This window comes from Scyliorhinus torazame, chromosome 4 (assembly GCF_047496885.1).
Source record: "Scyliorhinus torazame isolate Kashiwa2021f chromosome 4, sScyTor2.1, whole genome shotgun sequence".
In the NCBI taxonomy this organism is placed as follows: Eukaryota; Metazoa; Chordata; class Chondrichthyes; order Carcharhiniformes; family Scyliorhinidae; genus Scyliorhinus; species Scyliorhinus torazame.
Window position 1 is genome coordinate 76,037,152 of NC_092710.1, and position 22,525 is coordinate 76,059,676.

Sequence of the window (22,525 nt, forward strand, 5' to 3'; positions counted from 1 at the left end):
AGAGTGGGGATTCAACTGGGTGGGATATTAAAGGGTGTGGGGAGTGAGGGGGAGAGTGGGGATTCGACTGGGTGGGATATTAAAGGGTGTGGGGAGTGAGGGGGAGAGTGGGATTCGACTGGGTGGGATATTAAAAGGTGTGCGGAGTGAGGGGGAGAGTGGGGATTAGACTGGGTGGGATATTAAAGGGTATGGGGAGTGAGGGGGGGAGTGGGGATTCGACTGGGTGGGATATTAAAGGGTGTGGGGAGTGAGGGGGAGAGTGGGGATTCGACTGGGTGGGATATTAAAGGGTGTGGGTAGTGAGGGGGAGAGTGGGATTCGACTGGGTGGGATATTAAAGGGTGTGCGGAGTGAGGGGGAGAGTGGGATTAGACTGGGTGGGATATTAAAGGGTGTGGGGAGTAAGGGGGAGACTGGGTTTAGACTGGGTAGGATATTAAAGGGAGCGGGGAGTGAGGGTGAGAGTGGGGTTAGACTGGGTGGGTTATTAAAGGGTGTGGGGAGTGAGGGGAGAGTGGGGTTAGACTGGGTGGGATATTAAAGGTTGTGGGGAGTGAGGGGGAGAGTGGGATTAGACTGGGTGGGATATTAAAGGGTGTGGGGAGCGAGGGGAGAGTGGGGTTAGACTGGGTGGGATATTAAAGGGTGTGGGGAGTGAGGGGAGAGTGGGGTTAGACTGGGTGGGATATTAAAGGGTGTGTGGAGTGAGGGGGAGAGTGGGATTAGACTGGATGGGATATTAAAGGGTGTGCGGAGTGAGGGGGAGAGTGGGTTTAGACTGGGTGGGATATTAAAGGGTGTGCGGAGTGAGGAGGAGAGTGGGTTTAGACTGGGTGGGATATTCAAGGGTGTGCGGAGTGAGGGGGAGAGTGGGATTAGACTGAGTGGGATATTATAGGTTGTGGGGAGTGAGGGAGAGAGTGGGTTTAGACTGGGTGGGATATTAAAGGGTGTGGGGAGTGAGGGGGGAGAGTGGGGTTAGACTGTGTGGGATATTAAAGGGTGTGGGGAGTGAGGGGGGAGAGTGGGTTACACTGGGTGGGATATTAATGTGTGCGGAGTGAGGGGGAGAGTGGGATTAGACTGGGTGGGATATTAAAGGGTGCGGGGAGTGAGGGGGGAGAGTGGGGTTAGACTGGGTGGGATATTAAAGGGTGTGCGGAGTGAGGGGGAGAGTGGGTTTAGACTGGGTGGGCTATTAAAGGGTGTGGGGAGTGAGGGGGGAGAGTGGGATTAGACTAGGTGGGATATTAAAGAGTGTGCGGAGTGAGGGGGAGAGTGGGGTTAGACTGTGTGGGATATTAAAGGGTGTGCGGAGTGAGGGGGAGAGTGGGTTTAGACTGGGTGGGATATTAAAGGGTGTGGGGAGTGAGGGGGGAGAGTGGGTTTAGACTGGGTGGGATATTAAAGGGTGTCGGGAGTGAGGGGGAGAGTGGGGATTCGACTGGGTGGGATATTAAAGGGTGTGGGGAGTGAGGGGGAGAGTGGGGATTCGACTGGGTGGGATATTAAAGGGTGTGGGGAGTAAGGGGGAGAGTGGGGATTCGACTGGGTGGGATATTAAAGGGTGTGGGGAGTGAGGGGGAGACTGCAGATTAGACTGTTTGGGATATTAAAGGGTGTGGGGAGTGAGGGGGAGAGTGGGATTAGACAGGGTGGGATATTAAAGGGTGTGCGGAGTGAGGGGGAGAGGGGGATTAGACTAGGTGGGATATTAAAGGGTGTGGGGAGTGAGGGGGAGAGTGTGATTAGACTGGGTGGGATATTAAAGGGTGTGGTGAGTGAGGGGGAGAGTGGGATTAGCATGAGTGGGATATTAAAGGGTGTGGGGAGTGAGGGGAGAGTGGGGATTCGACTGGGTGGGATATTAAAGGGTGTGGGGAATGAGGGGGAGAGTGGGGATTCGACTGGGTGGGATATTAAAGGGTGTGGGGAGTGAGGGGGGAGAGTGGGTTACACTGGGTGGGATATTAATGTGTGCGGAGTGAGGGGGAGAGTGGGATTAGACTGGGTGGGATATTAAAGGGTGTGGGGAGTGAGGGGGGAGAGTGGGGTTAGACTGGGTGGGATATTAAAGGGTGTGCGGAGTGAGGGGGAGAGTGGGATTAGACTGGGTGGGATATTAAAAGGTGTGGGGAGTGAGGGGGGAGAGTGGGTGTAGACTGGGTGGGATATTAAATGGTGTGGGGAGTGAGGGGGAGAGTGGGATTAGACTAGGTGGGATATTAAAGGGTGTGCGGAGTGAGGGGGAGAGTGGGGTTAGACTGGGTGGGATATTAAAGGGTGTGGGGAGTGAGGGGGAGAGTGGGGATTCAACTGGGTGGGATATTAAAGGGTGTGGGGAGTGAGGGGGAGAGTGGGGATTCGACTGGGTGGGATATTAAAGGGTGTGCGGAGTGAGGGGGAGAGTGGGGATTAGACTGGGTGGGATATTAAAGGGTGTGGGGAGTGAGGGGGAGAGTGGGGATTCGACTGGGTGGGATATTAAAGGGTGCGGGGAGTGAGGGGAGAGTGGGATTAGACTGGGTAGGATATTAAAGGGTGTGGGGAGTGAGGGGGAGAGTGGGTTTAGACTGGGTAGGATATTAAAGGGAGCGGGGAGTGAGGGGGAGAGTGGGGTTAGACTGGGTGGGATATTAAAGGGTGTGGGGAGTGAGGGGAGAGTGGGGATTCGACTGGGTAGGATATTAAAGGGAGCGGGGAGTGAGGGGGAGAGTGGGGTTAGACTGGGTGGGATATTAAAGGGTGTGGGGAGTGAGGGGAGAGTGGGGTTAGACTGGGTGGGATATTAAAGGGTGTGGGGAGTGAGGGGAGAGTGGGGTTAGACTGGGTGGGATTTTAAAGGGTGTGGGGAGTGAGGGGGAGAGTGGGATTAGACTGGATGGGATATTAAAGGGTGTGGGGAGTGAAGGGGAGAGTGGGGATTCGACTGGGTGGGATATTAAAGGGTGTGGGGAGTGAAGGGGAGAGTGGGTTTCGACTGGGTGGGATATTAAAAGTTTTGGGGAGTGAGGGGTGAGTGGGATTAGACTGGGTGGGATATTAAAGGGTGTGGGGAGTGAGGGGAGAGTGGGGTTAGACTGGGTGGGATATTAAAGGGTGTGGGGAGTGAGGGGGAGAGTGGGATTAGACTGGATGGGATATTAAAGGGTGTGCGGAGTGAGGGGGAGAGTGGGTTTAGACTGGGTGGGATATTAAAGGGTGTGCGGAGTGAGGGGGAGAGTGGGTTTAGACTGGGTGGGATATTAAAGGGTTTGCGGAGTGAGGGGGAGAGTGGGATTAGACTGAGTGGGATATTAAAGGTTGTGGGGAGTGAGGGAGAGAGTGGGTTTAGACTGGGTGGGATATTAAAGGGTGTGGGGAGTGAGGGGGGAGAGTGGGGTTAGACTGTGTGGGATATTAAAGGGTGTGGGGAGTGAGGGGGGAGAGTGGGTTACACTGGGTGGGATATTAATGTGTGCGGAGTGAGGGGGAGAGCGGGATTAGACTAGGTGGGATATTAAAGGGTGCGGGGAGTGAGGGGGGAGAGTGGGGTTAGACTGGGTGGGATATTAAAGGGTGTGCGGAGTGAGGGGGAGAGTGGGATTAGACTGGGTGGGATATTAAAAGGTGTGGGGAGTGAGGGGGGAGAGTGGGTGTAGACTGGGTGGGATATTAAATGGTGTGGGGAGTGAGGGGGAGAGTGGGATTAGACTAGGTGGGATATTAAAGGGTGTGCGGAGTGAGGTGGAGAGTGGGGTTAGACTGGGTGGGATATTAAAGGGTGTGGGGAGTGAGGGGGAGAGTGGGGATTCAACTGGGTGGGATATTAAAGGGTCTGGGGAGTGAGGGGGAGAGTGGGGATTCGACTGGGTGGGATATTAAAGGGAGTGGGGAGTGAGGGGGAGAGTGGGATTCGACTGGGTGGGATATTAAAGGGTGTGCGGAGTGAGGGGGAGAGTGGGGATTAGACTGGGTGGGATATTAAAGGGTATGGGGAGTGAGGGGGGGAGTGGGGATTCGACTGGGTGGGATATTAAAGGGTGTGGGGAGTGAGGGGGAGAGTGGGGATTCGACTGGGTGGGATATTAAAGGGTGTGGGTAGTGAGGGGGAGAGTGGGATTCGACTGGGTGGGATATTAAAGGGTGTGCGGAGTGAGGGGGAGAGTGGGATTAGACTGGGTGGGATATTAAAGGGTGTGGGGAGTGAGGGGGAGAGTGGGTTTAGACTGGGTAGGATATTAAAGGGAGCGGGGAGTGAGGGTGAGAGTGGGGTTAGACTGGGTGGGTTATTAAAGGGTGTGGGGAGTGAGGGGAGAGTGGGGTTAGACTGGGTGGGATATTAAAGGTTGTGGGGAGTGAGGGGGAGAGTGGGATTAGACTGGGTGGGATATTAAAGGGTGTGGGGAGCGAGGGGAGAGTGGGGTTAGACTGGGTGGGATATTAAAGGGTGTGGGGAGTGAGGGGAGAGTGGGGTTAGACTGGGTGGGATATTAAAGGGTGTGGGGAGTGAGGGGGAGAGTGGGATTAGACTGGATGGGATATTAAAGGGTGTGCGGAGTGAGGGGGAGAGTGGGTTTAGACTGGGTGGGATATTAAAGGGTGTGCGGAGTGAGGGGGAGAGTGGGTTTAGACTGGGTGGGATATTCAAGGGTGTGCGGAGTGAGGGGGTGAGTGGGATTAGACTGAGTGGGATATTATAGGTTGTGGGGAGTGAGGGGGAGAGTGGGGTTAGACTGGGTGGGATATTAAAGGTTGTGGGGAGTGAGGGGGAGAGTGGGATTAGACTGGGTGGGATATTAAAGGGTGTGGGGAGCGAGGGGAGAGTGGGGTTAGACTGGGTGGGATATTAAAGGGTGTGGGGAGTGAGGGGGAGAGTGGGGATTCGACTGGGTGGGATATTAAAGGGTGTGGGGAGTGAAGGGGAGAGTGGGTTTAGACTGGGTGGGATATTAAAAGTTTTGGGGAGTGAGGGGTGAGTGGGATTAGACTGGGTGGGATATTAAAGGGTGTGGGGAGTGAGGGGAGAGTGGGGTTAGACTGGGTGGGATATTAAAGGGTGTGGGGAGTGAGGGGAGAGTGGGGTTAGACTGGGTGGGATTTTAAAGGGTGTGGGGAGTGAGGGGGAGAGTGGGATTAGACTGGATGGGATATTAAAGGGTGTGGGGAGTGAAGGGGAGAGTGGGGATTCGACTGGGTGGGATATTAAAGGGTGTGGGGAGTGAAGGGGAGAGTGGGTTTAGACTGGGTGGGATATTAAAAGTTTTGGGGAGTGAGGGGTGAGTGGGATTAGACTGGGTGGGATATTAAAGGGTGTGGGGAGTGAGGGGAGAGTGGGGTTAGACTGGGTGGGATATTAAAGGGTGTGGGGAGTGAGGGGGAGAGTGGGATTAGACTGGATGGGATATTAAAGGGTGTGCGGAGTGAGGAGGAGAGTGGGTTTAGACTGGGTGGGATATTAAAGGGTGTGCGGAGTGAGGGGGAGAGTGGGTTTAGACTGGGTGGGATATTAAAGGGTTTGCGGAGTGAGGGGGAGAGTGGGATTAGACTGAGTGGGATATTAAAGGTTGTGGGGAGTGAGGGAGAGAGTGGGTTTAGACTGGGTGGGATATTAAAGGGTGTGGGGAGTGAGGGGGGAGAGTGGGGTTAGACTGTGTGGGATATTAAAGGGTGTCGGGAGTGAGGGGGGAGAGTGGGTTACACTGGGTGGGATATTAATGTGTGCGGAGTGAGGGGGAGAGCGGGATTAGACTGGGTGGGATATTAAAGGGTGCGGGGAGTGAGGGGGGAGAGTGGGGTTAGACTGGGTGGGATATTAAAGGGTGTGCGGAGTGAGGGGGAGAGTGGGATTAGACTGGGTGGGATATTAAATGGTGTGGGGAGTGAGGGGGGAGAGTGGGTGTAGACTGGGTGGGATATTAAATGGTGTGGGGAGTGAGGGGGAGAGTGGGATTAGACTAGGTGGGATATTAAAGGGTGTGCGGAGTGAGGTGGAGAGTGGGGTTAGACTGGGTGGGATATTAAAGGGTGTGGGGAGTGAGGGGGAGAGTGGGGATTCAACTGGGTGGGATATTAAAGGGTCTGGGGAGTGAGGGGGAGAGTGGGGATTCGACTGGGTGGGATATTAAAGGGAGTGGGGAGTGAGGGGGAGAGTGGGATTCGACTGGGTGGGATATTAAAGGGTGTGCGGAGTGAGGGGGAGAGTGGGGATTAGACTGGGTGGGATATTAAAGGGTATGGGGAGTGAGGGGGGGAGTGGGGATTCGACTGGGTGGGATATTAAAGGGTGTGGGGAGTGAGGGGGAGAGTGGGGATTCGACTGGGTGGGATATTAAAGGGTGTGGGTAGTGAGGGGGAGAGTGGGATTCGACTGGGTGGGATATTAAAGGGTGTGCGGAGTGAGGGGGAGAGTGGGATTAGACTGGGTGGGATATTAAAGGGTGTGGGGAGTGAGGGGGAGAGTGGGTTTAGACTGGGTAGGATATTAAAGGGAGCGGGGAGTGAGGGTGAGAGTGGGGTTAGACTGGGTGGGTTATTAAAGGGTGTGGGGAGTGAGGGGAGAGTGGGGTTAGACTGGGTGGGATATTAAAGGTTGTGGGGAGTGAGGGGGAGAGTGGGATTAGACTGGGTGGGATATTAAAGGGTGTGGGGAGCGAGGGGAGAGTGGGGTTAGACTGGGTGGGATATTAAAGGGTGTGGGGAGTGAGGGGAGAGTGGGGTTAGACTGGGTGGGATATTAAAGGGTGTGGGGAGTGAGGGGGAGAGTGGGATTAGACTGGATGGGATATTAAAGGGTGTGCGGAGTGAGGGGGAGAGTGGGTTTAGACTGGGTGGGATATTAAAGGGTGTGCGGAGTGAGGGGGAGAGTGGGTTTAGACTGGGTGGGATATTCAAGGGTGTGCGGAGTGAGGGGGTGAGTGGGATTAGACTGAGTGGGATATTATAGGTTGTGGGGAGTGAGGGAGAGAGTGGGTTTAGACTGGGTGGGATATTAAAGGGTGTGGGGAGTGAGGGGGGAGAGTGGGGTTAGACTGTGTGGGATATTAAAGGGTGTGGGGAGTGAGGGGGGAGAGTGGGTTACACTGGGTGGGATATTAATGTGTGCGGAGTGAGGGGGAGAGTGGGATTAGACTGGGTGGGATATTAAAGGGTGCGGGGAGTGAGGGGGGAGAGTGGGGTTAGACTGGGTGGGATATTAAAGGGTGTGCGGAGTGAGGGGGAGAGTGGGATTAGACTGGGTGGGCTATTAAAGGGTGTGGGGAGTGAGGGGGGAGAGTGGGATTAGACTAGGTGGGATATTAAAGAGTGTGCGGAGTGAGGGGGAGAGTGGGGTTAGACTGTGTGGGATATTAAAGGGTGTGCGGAGTGAGGGGGAGAGTGGGTTTAGACTGGGTGGGATATTAAAGGGTGTGGGGAGTGAGGGGGGAGAGTGGGTTTAGACTGGGTGTGGATATTAAAGGGTGTCGGGAGTGAGGGGGAGAGTGGGGATTCGACTGGGTGGGATATTAAAGGGTGTGGGGAGTGAGGGGGAGAGTGGGGATTCGACTGGGTGGGATATTAAAGGGTGTGGGGAGTAAGGGGGAGAGTGGGGGATTCGACTGGGTGGGATATTAAAGGGTGTGGGGAGTGAGGGGGAGACTGCAGATTAGACTGTTTGGGATATTAAAGGGTGTGGGGAGTGAGGGGGAGAGTGGGATTAGACAGGGTGGGATATTAAAGGGTGTGCGGAGTGAAGGGGAGAGGGGGATTAGACTAGGTGGGATATTAAAGGGTGTGGGGAGTGAGGGGGAGAGTGTGATTAGACTGGGTGGGATATTAAAGGGGTGTGGTGAGTGAGGGGGAGAGTGGGATTAGCATGAGTGGGATATTAAAGGGTGTGGGGAGTGAGGGGAGAGTGGGGATTCGACTGGGTGGGATATTAAAGGGTGTGGGGAATGAGGGGGAGAGTGGGGATTCGACTGGGTGGGATATTAAAGGGTGTGGGGAGTGAGGGGGGAGAGTGGGTTACACTGGTTGGGATATTAATGTGTGCGGAGTGAGGGGGAGAGTGGGATTAGACTGGGTGGGATATTAAAGGGTGTGGGGAGTGAGGGGGGAGAGTGGGGTTAGACTGGGTGGGATATTAAAGGGTGTGCGGAGTGAGGGGGAGAGTGGGATTAGACTGGGTGGGATATTAAAAGGTGTGGGGAGTGAGGGGGGAGAGTGGGTGTAGACTGGGTGGGATATTAAATGGTGTGGGGAGTGAGGGGGAGAGTGGGATTAGACTAGGTGGGATATTAAAGGGTGTGCGGAGTGAGGGGGAGAGTGGGGTTAGACTGGGTGGGATATTAAAGGGTGTGGGGAGTGAGGGGGAGAGTGGGGATTCAACTGGGTGGGATATTAAAGGGTGTGGGGAGTGAGGGGGAGAGTGGGGATTCGACTGGGTGGGATATTAAAGGGTGTGCGGAGTGAGGGGGAGAGTGGGGATTAGACTGGGTGGGATATTAAAGGGTGTGGGGAGTGAGGGGGAGAGTGGGGATTCGACTGGGTGGGATATTAAAGGGTGCGGGGAGTGAGGGGAGAGTGGGATTAGACTGGGTAGGATATTAAAGGGTGTGGGGAGTGAGGGGGAGAGTGGGTTTAGACTGGGTAGGATATTAAAGGGAGCGGGGAGTGAGGGGGAGAGTGGGGTTAGACTGGGTGGGATATTAAAGGGTGTGGGGAGTGAGGGGAGAGTGGGGATTCGACTGGGTAGGATATTAAAGGGAGCGGGGAGTGAGGGGGAGAGTGGGGTTAGACTGGGTGGGATATTAAAGGGTGTGGGGAGTGAGGGGAGAGTGGGGATTAGACTGAGTGGGATATTAAAGGGTGTGGGGAGTGAGGGGGAGAGTGGGGATTCGACTGGGTGGGATATTAAAGGGTGTGGGGAGTGAATGGGAGAGTGGGGTTAGACTGGGTGGGATATTAAAGGTTGTGGGGAGTGAGGGGGAGAGTGGGATTAGACTGGGTGGGATATTAAAGGGTGTGGGGAGCGAGGGGAGAGTGGGGTTAGACTGGGTGGGATATTAAAGGGTGTGGGGAGTGAGGGGGAGAGTTGGATTAGACTGGATGGGATATTAAAGGGTGTGGGTAGTGAGGGTGAGAGTGGGATTAGACTGGGTGGGATATTAAAGGGTGTGGGGAGTGAGGGGGAGAGTGGGATTCGACTGGGTGGGATATTAAAGGGTGTGGGGAGTGAGGGGGAGAGTGGGATTAGACTGGGTGGGATATTAAAGGGTGTGGGGAGTGAGGGGGAGAGTGGGTTTAGACTGGGTAGGATATTAAAGGGAGCGGGGAGTGAGGGGGAGAGTGTGGTTAGACTGGGTGGGATATTAAAGGGTGTGGGGAGTGAGGGGGAGAGTGGGTTTAGACTGGGTAGGATATTAAAGGGAGCGGGGAGTGAGGGGGAGAGTGGGGTTAGACTGGGTGGGATATTAAAGGGTGTGGGGAGTGAGGGGAGAGTGGGGATTCGACTGGGTGGGATATTAAAGGGTGTGGGGAGTGAATGGGAGAGTGGGGTTAGACTGGGTGGGATATTAAAGGGTGTGGGGAGCGAGGGGAGAGTGGGGTTAGACTGGGTGGAATATTAAAGGGTGTGGGGAGTGAGGGGAGAGTGGGGTTAGACTGGGTGGGATATTAAAGGGTGTGGGGAGTGAGGGGGAGAGTGGGATTAGACTGGATGGGATATTAAAGTATGTGGGGAGTGAGGGGAGACTGGGGATTAGACTGAAGGATATTAAAGGATGTGGTGAGTGAGGGGAGACTGGGGATTAGACTGAGGGATATTAAAGGGTGTGGGGAGTGAGGGGGAGAGTGGGATTAGACAGGGTGGGATATTAAAGGGAGCGGGGAGTGAGGGGGAGAGTGGGATTAGACAGGGTGGGATATTAAAGGGAGCGGGGAGTGAGGGGGAGAGTGGGGTTAGACTGGGTGGGATATTAAAGGGTGTGGGGAGTGAGGGGAGAGTGGGGATTCGACTGGGTGGGATATTAAAGGGTGTGGGGAGTGAAGGGGAGAGTGGGTTTAGACTGGGTGGGATATTAAAAGTTTTGGGGAGTGAGGGGTGAGTGGGATTAGACTGGGTGGGATATTAAAGGGTGTGGGGAGTGAGGGGAGAGTGGGGTTAGACTGGGTGGGATATTAAAGGGTGTGGGGAGTGAGGGGAGAGTGGGGTTAGACTGGGTGGGATATTAAAGGGTGTGGGGAGTGAGGGGGAGAGTGGGATTAGACTGGATGGGATATTAAAGGGTGTGCGGAGTGAGGGGGAGAGTGGGTTTAGACTGGGTGGGATATTAAAGGGTGTGCGGAGTGAGGGGGAGAGTGGGTTTAGACTCGGTGGGATATTAAAGGGTTTGCGGAGTGAGGGGGAGAGTGGGATTAGACTGAGTGGGATATTAAAGGTTGTGGGGAGTGAGGGAGAGAGTGGGTTTAGACTGGGTGGGATATTAAAGGGTGTGGGGAGTGAGGGGGGAGAGTGGGGTTAGACTGTGTGGGATATTAAAGGGTGTGGGGAGTGAGGGGGGAGAGTGGGTTACACTGGGTGGGATATTAATGTGTGCGGAGTGAGGGGGAGAGCGGGATTAGACTGGGTGGGATATTAAAGGGTGTGCGGAGTGAGGGGGAGAGTGGGTTTAGACTGGGTAGGATATTAAAGGGAGCGGGGAGTGAGGGGGGAGAGTGGGGTTAGACTGGTTGGGATATTAAAGGGTGTGCGGAGTGAGGGGGAGAGTGGGATTAGACTGGGTGGGATATTAAAGGGTTTGCGGAGTGAGGGGGAGAGTGGGATTAGACTGAGTGGGATATTAAAGGTTGTGGGGAGTGAGGGAGAGAGTGGGTTTAGACTGGGTGGGATATTAAAGGGTGTGGGGAGTGAGGGGGGAGAGTGGGGTTAGACTGTGTGGGATATTAAAGGGTGTGGGGAGTGAGGGGGGAGAGTGGGTTACACTGGGTGGGATATTAATGTGTGCGGAGTGAGGGGGAGAGCGGGATTAGACTGGGTGGGATATTAAAGGGTGTGCGGAGTGAGGGGGAGAGTGGGTTTAGACTGGGTAGGATATTAAAGGGAGCGGGGAGTGAGGGGGGAGAGTGGGGTTAGACTGGTTGGGATATTAAAGGGTGTGCGGAGTGAGGGGGAGAGTGGGATTAGACTGGGTGGGATATTAAAAGGTGTGGGGAGTGAGGGGGGAGAGTGGGTGTAGACTGGGTGGGATATTAAATGGTGTGGGGAGTGAGGGGGAGAGTGGGATTAGACTAGGTGGGATATTAAAGGGTGTGCGGAGTGAGGGGGAGAGTGGGGTTAGACTGGGTGGGATATTAAAGGGTGTGGGGAGTGAGGGGGAGAGTGGGGATTCAACTGGGTGGGATATTAAAGGGTGTGGGGAGTCAGGGGGAGAGTGGGGATTCGACTGGGTGGGTTATTAAAGGGTGTGGGGAGTGAGGGGGAGAGTGGAGATTCGACTGGGTGGGATATTAAAGGGTGTGGGGAGTGAGGGCGGGAGTGGGGATTCGACTGGGTGGGATATTAAAGGGTGTGGGGAGTGAGGGGGAGAGTGGGGATTCGACTGGGTGGGATATTAAAGGGTGTGGGTAGTGAGGGGGAGAGTGGGATTCGACTGGGTGGGATATTAAAGGGTGTGCGGAGTGAGGGGGAGAGTGGGATTAGACTGGGTGGGATATTAAAGGGTGTGGGGAGTGAGGGGGAGAGTGGGTTTAGACTGGGTAGGATATTAAAGGGAGCGGGGAGTGAGGGGGAGAGTGGGGTTAGACTGGGTGGGATATTAAAGGGTGTGGGGAGTGAGGGGAGAGTGGGGTTAGACTGGGTGGGATATTAAAGGTTGTGGGGAGTGAGGGGGAGAGTGGGATTAGACTGGGTGGGATATTAAAGGGTGTGGGGAGCGAGGGGAGAGTGGGGTTAGACTGGGTGGGATATTAAAGGGTGTGGGGAGTGAGGGGAGAGTGGGGTTAGACTGGGTGGGATATTAAAGGGTGTGGGGAGTGAGGGGGAGAGTGGGATTAGACTGGATGGGATATTAAAGGGTGTGCGGAGTGAGGGGGAGAGTGGGTTTAGACTGGGTGGGATATTAAAGGGTGTGCGGAGTGAGGGGGAGAGTGGGTTTAGACTGGGTGGGATATTCAAGGGTGTGCGGAGTGAGGGGGACAGTGGGATTAGACTGAGTGGGATATTATAGGTTGTGGGGAGTGAGGGAGAGAGTGGGTTTAGACTGGGTGGGATATTAAAGGGTGTGGGGAGTGAGGGGGGAGAGTGGGGTTAGACTGTGTGGGATATTAAAGGGTGTGGGGAGTGAGGGGGGAGAGTGGGTTACACTGGGTGGGATATTAATGTGTGCGGAGTGAGGGGGAGAGTGGGATTAGACTGGGTGGGATATTAAAGGGTGCGGGGAGTGAGGGGGGAGAGTGGGGTTAGACTGGGTGGGATATTAAAGGGTGTGCGGAGTGAGGGGGAGAGTGGGTTTAGACTGGGTGGGCTATTAAAGGGTGTGGGGAGTGAGGGGGGAGAGTGGGATTAGACTAGGTGGGATATTAAAGGGTGTGCGGAGTGAGGGGGAGAGTGGGGTTAGACTGTGTGGGATATTAAAGGGTGTGCGGAGTGAGGGGGAGAGTGGGTTTAGACTGGGTGGGATATTAAAGGGTGTCGGGAGTGAGGGGGAGAGTGGGGATTCGACTGGGTGGGATATTAAAGGGTGTAGGGAGTGAGGGGGAGAGTAGGGATTCGACTGGGTGTGATATTAAAGGGTGTGGGGAGTAAGGGGGAGAGTGGGGATTCGACTGGGTGGGATATTAAAGGGTGTGGGGAGTGAGGGGGAGACTGCAGATTAGACTGTTTTGGATATTAAAGGGTGTGGGGAGTGAGGGGGAGAGTTTGATTAGACTGGGTGGGATATTGAAGGGTGTGAGGAGTGAGGGGGAGAGTTTGATTAGACTGGGTGGGATATTGAAGGGTGTGGGGAGTGAGTGGGGATTCGACTGGGTGGGATATTAAAGGGAGTGGGGAGTGAGGGGAGAGTGGGATTAGACTGGGTGGGATATTAATGGGTGTGGGGAGTGAGGGCGAGAGTGGGATTAGACTGGGTGGGATATTAAAGGGTGTGGGGAGTGAGCGGGAGAGTGGGATTAGACTGGGTGGGATATTAAAGGGTGTGGGGAGTGTGGGGGAGAGTTGGATTTGACTGGGTGGGATATTAAAGGGTGTAGGGAGTGAGGGGGAGAGTGCGATTAGACTGGGTGGGATATTAAAGGGTGTGGGGAGTGAGGGGGAGAGTGGGTTTAGACTGGGTGGGATATTAAAAGGAAGGGGAGTGAGGTGGGAGAGTGGGTTTAGACTGGGTGGGATATTAAAGGGTGTGGGGAGTGAGGGGGAGAGTGGGTTTAGACTGGGTGGGATATTAAAGGGTGTGCGGAGTGAGGGGGAGAGTGGGTTTAGACTGGGTGGGATATTAAAGGGTGCGGGGAGTGAGGGGGAGAGTGGGTTTAGACTGGGTAGGATATTAAAGGGTGCGGGGAGTGAGGGGGAGAGTGGGATTAGACTGGGTGGGATATTAAAGGGTGCGGGGAGTGAGGGGGAGAGTGGGTTTAGACTGGGTGGGATATTAAAGGGTGCGGGGAGTGAGGGGGAGAGGGGGTTTAGACTGGGTGGGATATTAAAGGGTGCGGGGAGTGGAGGGGGAGAGTGGTTGTAGACTGGGTGGGATATTAAAGGGTGCGGGGAGTGAGGGGGAGAGTGGGATTAGACTGGGTGGGATATTAAAGGGTGCGGGGAGTGAGGGGGAGAATGGGATTAGACTGGCTGGGATATTAAAGGGTGTGGGGAGTGAGGGGGAGAGTGGGATTAGACTGGGTGGGATATTAAAGGGTGTGGGGAGTGAGGAGAGAGTGGGTTTAGACTGGGTGGGATATTAAAGGGTGCGGGGAGTGAGGGGGAGAGTGGGATTAGACTGGGTGGGATATTAAAGGGTGTGGGGGGTGAGGGGGAGAGTGGGATTAGACTGGGTGGGATATTAAAGGGTGTGGGGAGTGAGGAGAGAGTGGGTTTAGACTGGGTGGGATATTAAAGGGTGTGGGGAGTGAGGAGAGAGTGGGATTAGACTGGGTGGGATATTAAAGGGTGTGGGGAGTGAGGGGAGAGTGGGATTAGACTGGGTGGGATATTAAAGGGTGTACGGAGTGAGGGGGAGATTGGTTTCGACTGGGTGGGATATTAAAGGGTGTGGGGAGTGAGGGGGAGAGTGGGATTAGACTGGGTGGGATATTAAAGGGTGTGGGGAGTGAGGAGAGAGTGGGTTTAGACTGGGTGGGATATTAAAGGGTGTGGGGAGTGAGGGGGAGTGTGGGATTAGACTGAGTGGGATATTAAAGGGTGTGGGGAGTGAGGAGAGAGTGGGTTTAGACTGGGTGGGATATTAAAGGGTGCGGGGAGTGAGGGGGAGAGTGGGATTAGACTGGGTGGGATATTAAAGGGTGTGGGGAGTGAGGGGGAGACTGGAGATTAGACTGGTTGGGATATTAAAGGATGTGGGGAGTGAGGGGGAGAGTGGGATTAGACTGGGTGGGATATTAAAGGGTGTGCGGAGTGAGGGGGAGAGGGGGATTAGACTAGGTGGGATATTAAAGGGTGTGGGGAGTGAGGGGGAGAGTGGGATTAGACTGGGAGGGATATCAAAGGGTGTGGTGAGTGAGGGGGAGAGTGGGATTAGACTGGGTGGGATATTAAAGGGTGTGGGGAGTGAGGGGGAGAGTGGGATTAGACTGGGTGGGATATTAAAGGGTGTGCGGAGTGAGGGGGAGAGGGGGATTAGACTAGGTGGGATATTAAAGGGTGTGGGGAGTGAGGAGGAGAGTGGGATTCGACTGGGTGGGATATTAAAGGGAGTGGGGAGTGAGGGGGAGAGTGGGATTAGACTGGGTGGGATATTAAAGGGTGTGGGGAGTGAGGGGGAGAGTGGGGATTCGACTGGGTGGGATATTAAAGGGTGTGGGGAGTGAGGGGGAGAGTGGGGATTCGACTGGGTGGGATATTAAAGGGTGTGCGGAGTGAGGAGGAGAGTGGGGATTAGACTGGGTGGGATATTAAAGGGTGTGGGGAGTGAGGGGGGAGTGGGGATTCGACTAGGTGGGATATTAAAGGGTGTGCGGAGTGAGGGGGAGAGTGGGATTAGACTGGGTGGGATATTAAAGGGTGTGGGGAGTGAGGGGGAGAGTGGGTTTAGACTGGGTGGGATATTAAAGGGTGTGCGGAGTGAGGGTGAGAGTGCGATTATACTGGGTGGGATATTAAAGGGTGTGGGGAGTGAGGGGGAGAGTGGGATTAGACTGGGTGGGATATTGAAGGGTGTGGGGAGTGAGGGGGAGAGTGGGGATTCGACTGGGTGGGATATTAAAGGGAGTGGGGAGTGAGGGGAGAGTGGGATTAGACTGGGTGGGATATTTATGGGTGTGGGGAGTGAGGGCGAGAGTGGGATTAGACTGGGTGGGATATTAAAGGGTGTGGGGAGTGAGCGGGAGAGTGGGATTAGACTGGGTGGGATATTAAAGGGTGTGGGGAGTGTGGGGGAGAGTGGGATTTGTCTGGGTTGGATATTAAAGGGTGTAGGGAGTGAGGGGGAGAGTGCGATTAGACTGGGTGGGATATTAAAGGGTGTGGGGAGTGAGGGGGAGGGTGGGTTTAGACTGGGTGGGATATTAAAAGGTGTGGGGAGTGAGGTGGGAGAGTGGGTTTAGACTGGGTGGGCTATTAAAGGGTGTGGGGAGTGAGGGGGGAGAGTGCGATTAGACTGGGTGGGATATTAAAGGGTGTGCGTAGTGAGGCGGATAGTGGGGATTCGACTGGGTGGGATATTAACGGGTGTGGGGAGTGAGGGGGAGAGTGGGATTTGACTGGGTGGGATATTAAAGGGTGCGGGGAGTGGAGGGGGAGAGTGGGTGTAGACTGGGTGGGATATTAAAGGGTGTGCAGATTGAGGGGGAGAGTGGGATTAGACTGGGAGGGATATTAAAGGGTGTGGGGAGTGAGGGGGAGAGGGGGATTAGACTGGGTGGGATATTAAAGGGTGTGGGCAGTGAGGGGAGAGTGGGGATAGACTGGGTGGGATATTAAAGGGTGTGCGGAGTGAGGGGGAGAGTGGGTTTAGACTGGGTGGGATATTAAAGGGTGCGGGGAGTGAGGGGGAGAGTGGGTTTAGACTGGGTAGGATATTAAAGGGCGCGGGGAGTGAGGGGGAGAGTGGGATTAGACTGGGTGGGATATTAAAGGGTGCGGGGAGTGAGGGGGAGAGTGGGTTTAGACTGGGTGGGATATTAAAGGGTGCGGGGAGTGAGGGGGAGAGGGGGTTTAGACTGGGTGGGATATTAAAGGGTGCGGGGAGTGGAGGGGGAGAGTGGTTGTAGACTGGGTGGGATATTAAAGGGTGCGGGGAGTGAGGGGGAGAGTGGGATTAGACTGGGTGGGATATTAAAGGGTGCGGGGAGTGAGGGGGAGAATGGGATTAGACTGGCTGGGATATTAAAGGGTGTGGGGAGTGAGGGGGAGAGTGGGATTAGACTGGGTGGGATATTAAAGGGTGTGGGGAGTGAGGGGGTGAGTGGGTTTAGACTGGGTGGGATATTAAAGGGTGCGGGGAGTGAGGGGGAGAGTGGGATTAGACTGGGTGGGATATTAAAGGGTGTGGGGAGTGAGGGGGAGAGTGGGATTAGACTGGGTGGGATATTAAAGGGTGTGGGGAGTGAGGGGAGAGTGGGATTAGACTGGGTGGGATATTAAAGGGTGTACGGAGTGAGGGGGAGAGTGGGTTTAGACTGGGTGGGATATTAAAGGGTGTGGGGAGTGAGGGGGAGAGTGGGATTAGTCTGGGTGGGATATTAAAGGGTGTGGGGAGTGAGGAGAGAGTGGGTTTAGACTGGGTGGGATATTAAAGGGTGTGGGGAGTGAGGGGGAGTGTGGGATTAGACTGAGTGGGATATTAAAGGGTGTGGGGAGTGAGGGGGAGTGTGGGATTAGACTGAGTGGGATATTAAAGGGTGTGGGGAGTAAGGGGGAGAGTGGGGATTAGACTGGGTGGGATATTAAAGGGTGTGGGGAGTGAGGGGGAGAGTGGGTTTAGACTGGGTGGGATATTAAAGGGTGTGGGGAGTGAGGGGAGAGTGGGATTAGACTGGGTGGTATATTAAAGGGTGTACGGAGTGAGGGGGAGAGTGGGTTTAGACTGGGTGGGATATTAAAGGGTGTGGGGAGTGAGGGGGAGAGTGGGATTAGACTGGGTGGGATATTAAAGGGTGTGGGGAGTGAGGGGGAGAGTGGGATTAGACTGGGTGGGATATTAAAGGGTGTGGGGAGTGAGGAGAGAGTGGGTTTAGACTGGGTGGGATATTAAAGGGTGTGGGGAGTGAGGGGGAGTGTGGGATTAGACTGAGTGGGATATTAAAGGGTGTGGGGAGTGAGGGGGAGTGTGGGATTAGACTGAGTGGGATATTAAAGGGTGTGGGGAGTAAGGGGGAGAGTGGGGATTAGACTGGGTGGGATATTAAAGGGTGTGGGGAGTGAGGGGGAGAGTGGGTTTAGACTGGGTGGGATATTAAAGGGTGTGGGGAGTGAGGGGAGAGTGGGATTAGACTGGGTGGTATATTAAAGGGTGTACGGAGTGAGGGGGAGAGTGGGTTTAGACTGGGTGGGATATTAAAGGGTGTGGGGAGTGAGGGGAGAGTGGGTTTAGACTGGGTGGGATATTAAAGGGTGTGGGGAGTGAGGGGGAGTGTGGGATTAGACTGAGTCGGATATTAAAGGGTGTGGGGAGTGAGGGGGAGAGTGGGATTAGACTGAGTGGGATATTAAAGGGTGTGGGGAGTGAGGGGGAGTGTGGGATTAGACTGAGTGGGATATTAAAGGGTGTGGGGAGTGAGGGGGAGAGTGGGATTAGACTGAGTGGGATATTAAAGGGTGTGGGGAGTGAGGGGGAGAGGGGGATTAGACTGGGTGGGATATTAAAGGGTGTGGGGAGTGAGGGGGAGTGTGGGATTAGACTGAGTGGGATATTAAAGGGTGTGGGGAGTGAGGGGGAGTGTGGGATTAGACTGAGTGGGATATTAAAGGGTGTGGGGAGTGAGGGGGAGAGTGGGATTAGACTGAGTGGGATATTAAAGGGTGTGGGGAGTGAGGAGAGAGTGGGGATTAGACTGGGTGGGTTATTAAAGGGTGTGGGGAGTGAGGGGGAGTGTGGGATTAGACTGAGTGGGATATTAAAGGGTGTGGGGAGTGAGGGGGAGAGTGGGGTTAGACTGGGTGGGATATTAATGTGTGCGGAGTGAGGGGGAGAGTGGGTTTAGACTGGGTGGGATATAAAAGGGTGTGGGGAGTGAGGGGGAGTGTGGGATTAGACTGAGTGGGATATTAAAGGGTGTGGGGAGTGAGGGGGAGAGTGGGGTTAGACTGGGTGGGATATTAATGTGTGCGGAGTGAGGGGGAGAGTGGGTTTAGACTGGGTGGGATATTAAAGGGTGTGGGGAGTGAGGGGGAGTGTGGGATTAGACTGAGTGGGATATTAAAGGGTGTGGGGAGTGAGGGGGAGAGTGGGATTAGACTGAGTGGGATATTAAAGGGTGTGGGGAGTGAGGGGGAGTGTGGGATTAGACTGAGTGGGATATTAAAGGGTGTGGGGAGTGAGGGGGAGAGGGGGATTAGACTGGGTGGGATATTAAAGGGTGTGGGGAGTGAGGGGGAGTGTGGGATTAGACTGAGTGGGATATTAAAGGGTGTGGGGAGTGAGGGGGAGAGTGGGATTAGACTGAGTGGGATATTAAAGGGTGTGGGGAGTGAGGGGGAGAGGGGGATTAGACTGGGTGGGATATTAAAGGGTGTGGGGAGTGAGGGGGAGAGGGGGATTAGACTGGGTGGGATATTAAAGGGTGTGGGGAGTGAGGTTGAGAGTGGGATTAGACTGAGTGGGATATTAAAGGGTGTGGGGAGTGAGGAGAGAGTGGGGATTAGACTGGGTGGGTTATTAAAGGGTGTGGGGAGTGAGGGGGAGTGTGGGATTAGACTGAGTGGGATATTGAAGTATGTGGGGAGTGAGGGGAGACTGGGGATTAGACTGAGGGATATTAAAGGGTGTGGGGAGTGAGGGGGAGAGTGGGATTAGACTGGGTGGGTTATTAAAGGGTGTTGGGAGTGAGGGGGAGTGTGGGATTAGACTGAGTGGGATATTAAAGGGTGTGGGGAGTGAGGGGGAGAGTGGGATTAGACTGGGTGGGATATTAAAGGGTGTGGGGAGTGAGGGGGAGTGTGGGGATTAGACTGGGTAGGATATTAAAGGGTGCGGGGAGCGAGGGGGAGAGTGGGGATTAGACTGGGTGGGATATTAAAGGGTGTGGGGAGTGAGGGGGAGAGTGGGATTAGACTGAGTGGGATATTAAAGGGGGTGGGGAGTGAGGGGGAGAGTGGGGATTAGACTGGGTGGGATATTAAAGGGTGCGGGGAGTGAGGGGGAGAGTGGGTTTAGACTGGGTGGGATATTAAACAGTATGCGGAGTGAGGGGGAGAGTGGGGATTAGACTGGGTGGGATATTAAAGGGTGTGGGGAGTGAGGGGGAGAGTGGGATTAGACTGGGTGGGATATTAAAGGGTGTGCGGAGTGAGGGGGAGAGTGGGATTAGACTGGGTGGGATATTAAAGGGTGTGGGGAGTGAGGGGGAGAGTGGGATTAGACTGAGTGGGATATTAAAGGGTGTGGGGAGTGAGGGGGAGAGTGGGGATTAGACTGGGTGGGATATTAAAGGGGGTGGGGAGTGAGGGGGAGAGTGGGGATTAGACTGGGTGGGATATTAATTGCATGTATTGGAAAATTTGAAGACTCGCCGAGTCGAATAGCGTTGTTTAGTTTGTGGTGTTGTGATGTTGCCTAACCTGTCCTGGTTGTGTTCTGCAGCACACACGGGTACTGGCCAGGCAGGACGTGTTGCCCAGCTGGGGCAGGACGTGATCCTGGGCTGCCTGTTCAAGCCAGCACCCATTCAGGGCCTGGTCATCGAGTGGACCTTGAGGGAGCCGGAGCTGCGGCTGGCCTACAGTTACCACGGCGGCGCAGCCCGAGCTGGGTTCCAGCACCCACAGTTCCAGAACAGGACGGCGCTGGAGGAATCACGGCTGGGGCTGGGCGAGGCGTCTCTGAGGTTGATCGGAGTCACCCCCCGGGACGAGGGCCTCTACCTCTGCTTCGTACGATCAGCACTGGGGAAGCACAAAGAGTGGCAGGAGCTGCAAGTGGCCGGTACGCTACACCGCGGAACGTGGGAGGAAGACACCCAGCCCATTGATGTTGGCTGGGTGGGCTCGAGTCCACGGTGGCAGGGGACAGTCTCCGGGCTGGTGGGTGGGGGGGGGGGGGTGGAATTATAGAATCTACAGTGCAGAAGGAGGCCACTCAGCCCATCGTGTCTGCACCGGCCCTTGGAAAGAGCCCCCTACTTACGTCCACACCTCCGCCCTATCCCCGTAACCCCACCCAACCTTTTTGGACACTAAGGGCAATTTATCATGACCAATCCACCTAACCCGCTCATCTTTGGACTGTGGGAGGAAACCGGAGCACCCGGAGGAAACCCACGCAGACACGGGGAGGACGTGCAGACTCCGCACAGTAACCCAAGCCGGGAATCGAACCTGGGATCCTGGAGCTGTGAAGCAGCAGTGCTAACCACTCTGCTACCGCGCCGCCCAACAGAGTACCCAATTCATTTTTTCCAATTAAGGGGCAATTTAGCGTGCCCAATCCACCGAACCTGCACATCTTTGGGTTGTGGGGGTGAGACCCACGCAGGCACTGGGAGAATGTGCAAACTCCACACGGACAGTGATCCGGGGCCGGGATCGAATCCGGATCCTCAGCGCCGTGAGGCAGCAGTGTGAGCAATGGCATTTGAAGTGCTCATCTAAATACTCCTTAAAAGTTGTGAGGGTTCCCGCCTCTGGCACCCAATCAAGCAGTGAGTTCCAGAGTCCCAAGTGAATTCCTGTCCACCTGCGACTCCATCTCTTTGTTCTGTAACTCTCCTCAATTCCGTACCATTAACCGAGTAGGCCTTGCCCTGATTTGATCTACCAAAATGCATCACCTCACATTTATCCAAATTAAACTCCATCTGCCATTCATCGGCCCACTGGCCCAATTGCTCAAGATCTTGTTGCAATCTTATATAACCTTCTTCACTATCCACTGTGCCACCAATCTTGGTGTCATCTGCAAACTTACTAACCATGCCTCCTACATTCTCATCCAAATCATTAATATAAATCACAAATAACAGTGGACCCAGCGCCGATCCCTGAGGCACACCGCTGGTCACAGGCCTCCAGTTTGTAACAACCCTCCACAACCACCCTCTGTCTTCTGTCGTCCAGCCAATTTTGTATCCAATTGGCTACCTCACCCTGGATCCCGTGAGATTTAACCTTTTGCAACAACCTACCATGCGGTACCTTGTCAAAGGCCTTATTAAAAGCCCATGTAGACTACATCAACTGCATTACCGTCATCTACACACCGAGTCACCTCCTCAGAAAATTCAGTCAAATTTGTAAGACATGCTCTTCCTTTGAGAAAACCATGCTGACTATCCGTGATGGCTCCTTGCCTCTGCGAAGATGAATTCTGTCTCTGTTTTTTCCAGTAGCTTCCCTACCACTGAAGTTCGACTCACTGGCCTGTAATTTCCCGGTTTGTCCCTACTCCCCTTCTTGAATAATGGCACCACATTAGCTATTCTCCAGTCCTCTAGTATCTCTCCTGTGGCTAGAGAAGATATGAAAATCTTTGTCAAAGCCGCTGCAATCTCCTCCCTTGCCTCCCAGAGAAACCTGGGATCCACCTCATCTGGCCCTGGGGATTTAGCCAGTTTTATGCCCGTTAAACCTGTTAATAGCCCCTCCCTCTCAATGCTAAGTTGTTAAAATCAATCACAAAGCACCCCCATGATTTCTATACATAATCCTTCTCCTTAGTGACACAGATGCAAAGTAATCATTTAAAACTTCACTAATATCTTCCAGTTCCACACACAAATTGCCACGTTGGTCCCTAATCTTGGGCGAAATTCTCCCAAAACGGCGCGATGTCCGCCGACTGGCGCCCAAAACGGCGCCAATCAGACGGGTATCGCGCCGCCCCAAAGGTGCGGAATGCTCCGCATCTTTGGGGGCTGAGCCTCAACACTGAGGGGCTAGGCCGACACAGGAGAGATTTCCGCCCCGCCAGCTGGCGGAAATGACATCTCCGGGCGGCGCATGCGCGGGAGCGTCAGCGGCCGCTGACAGTTTCCCGCGCATGCGCAGTGGGGAGAGTCTCTTCCGCCTCCGCCATGGTGGAGGCCGTGGCGGAGGTGGAAGGGAAAGAGTGCCCCCACGGCACAGGCCCGCCCGCGGATCGGTGGGCCCCGATCGCGGGCCAGGCCACCGTGGGGGCACCCCCCGGGGCCAGATCGCCCCGCCGCACCCCCCCCACCCCCAGGACCCCGGAGCCCGCCC

General features: G+C 54.8%; 1 protein-coding gene across 2 annotated transcripts in view; it reads left to right on the forward strand.

The window, feature by feature from the left end:
- The window catches only part of LOC140410311 (CD276 antigen-like), a 195,647-nt gene that overhangs the window by 158,760 nt on the left and 14,362 nt on the right, over positions 1 to 22,525 (forward strand). For both annotated transcript variants that reach the window (XM_072498295.1, XM_072498294.1), the window contains exon 4: positions 19,932 to 20,273. In XM_072498295.1, coding sequence (XP_072354396.1) covers positions 19,932 to 20,273 — 342 coding nt within the window. The remainder of the gene's footprint in view (positions 1 to 19,931; positions 20,274 to 22,525) is intronic.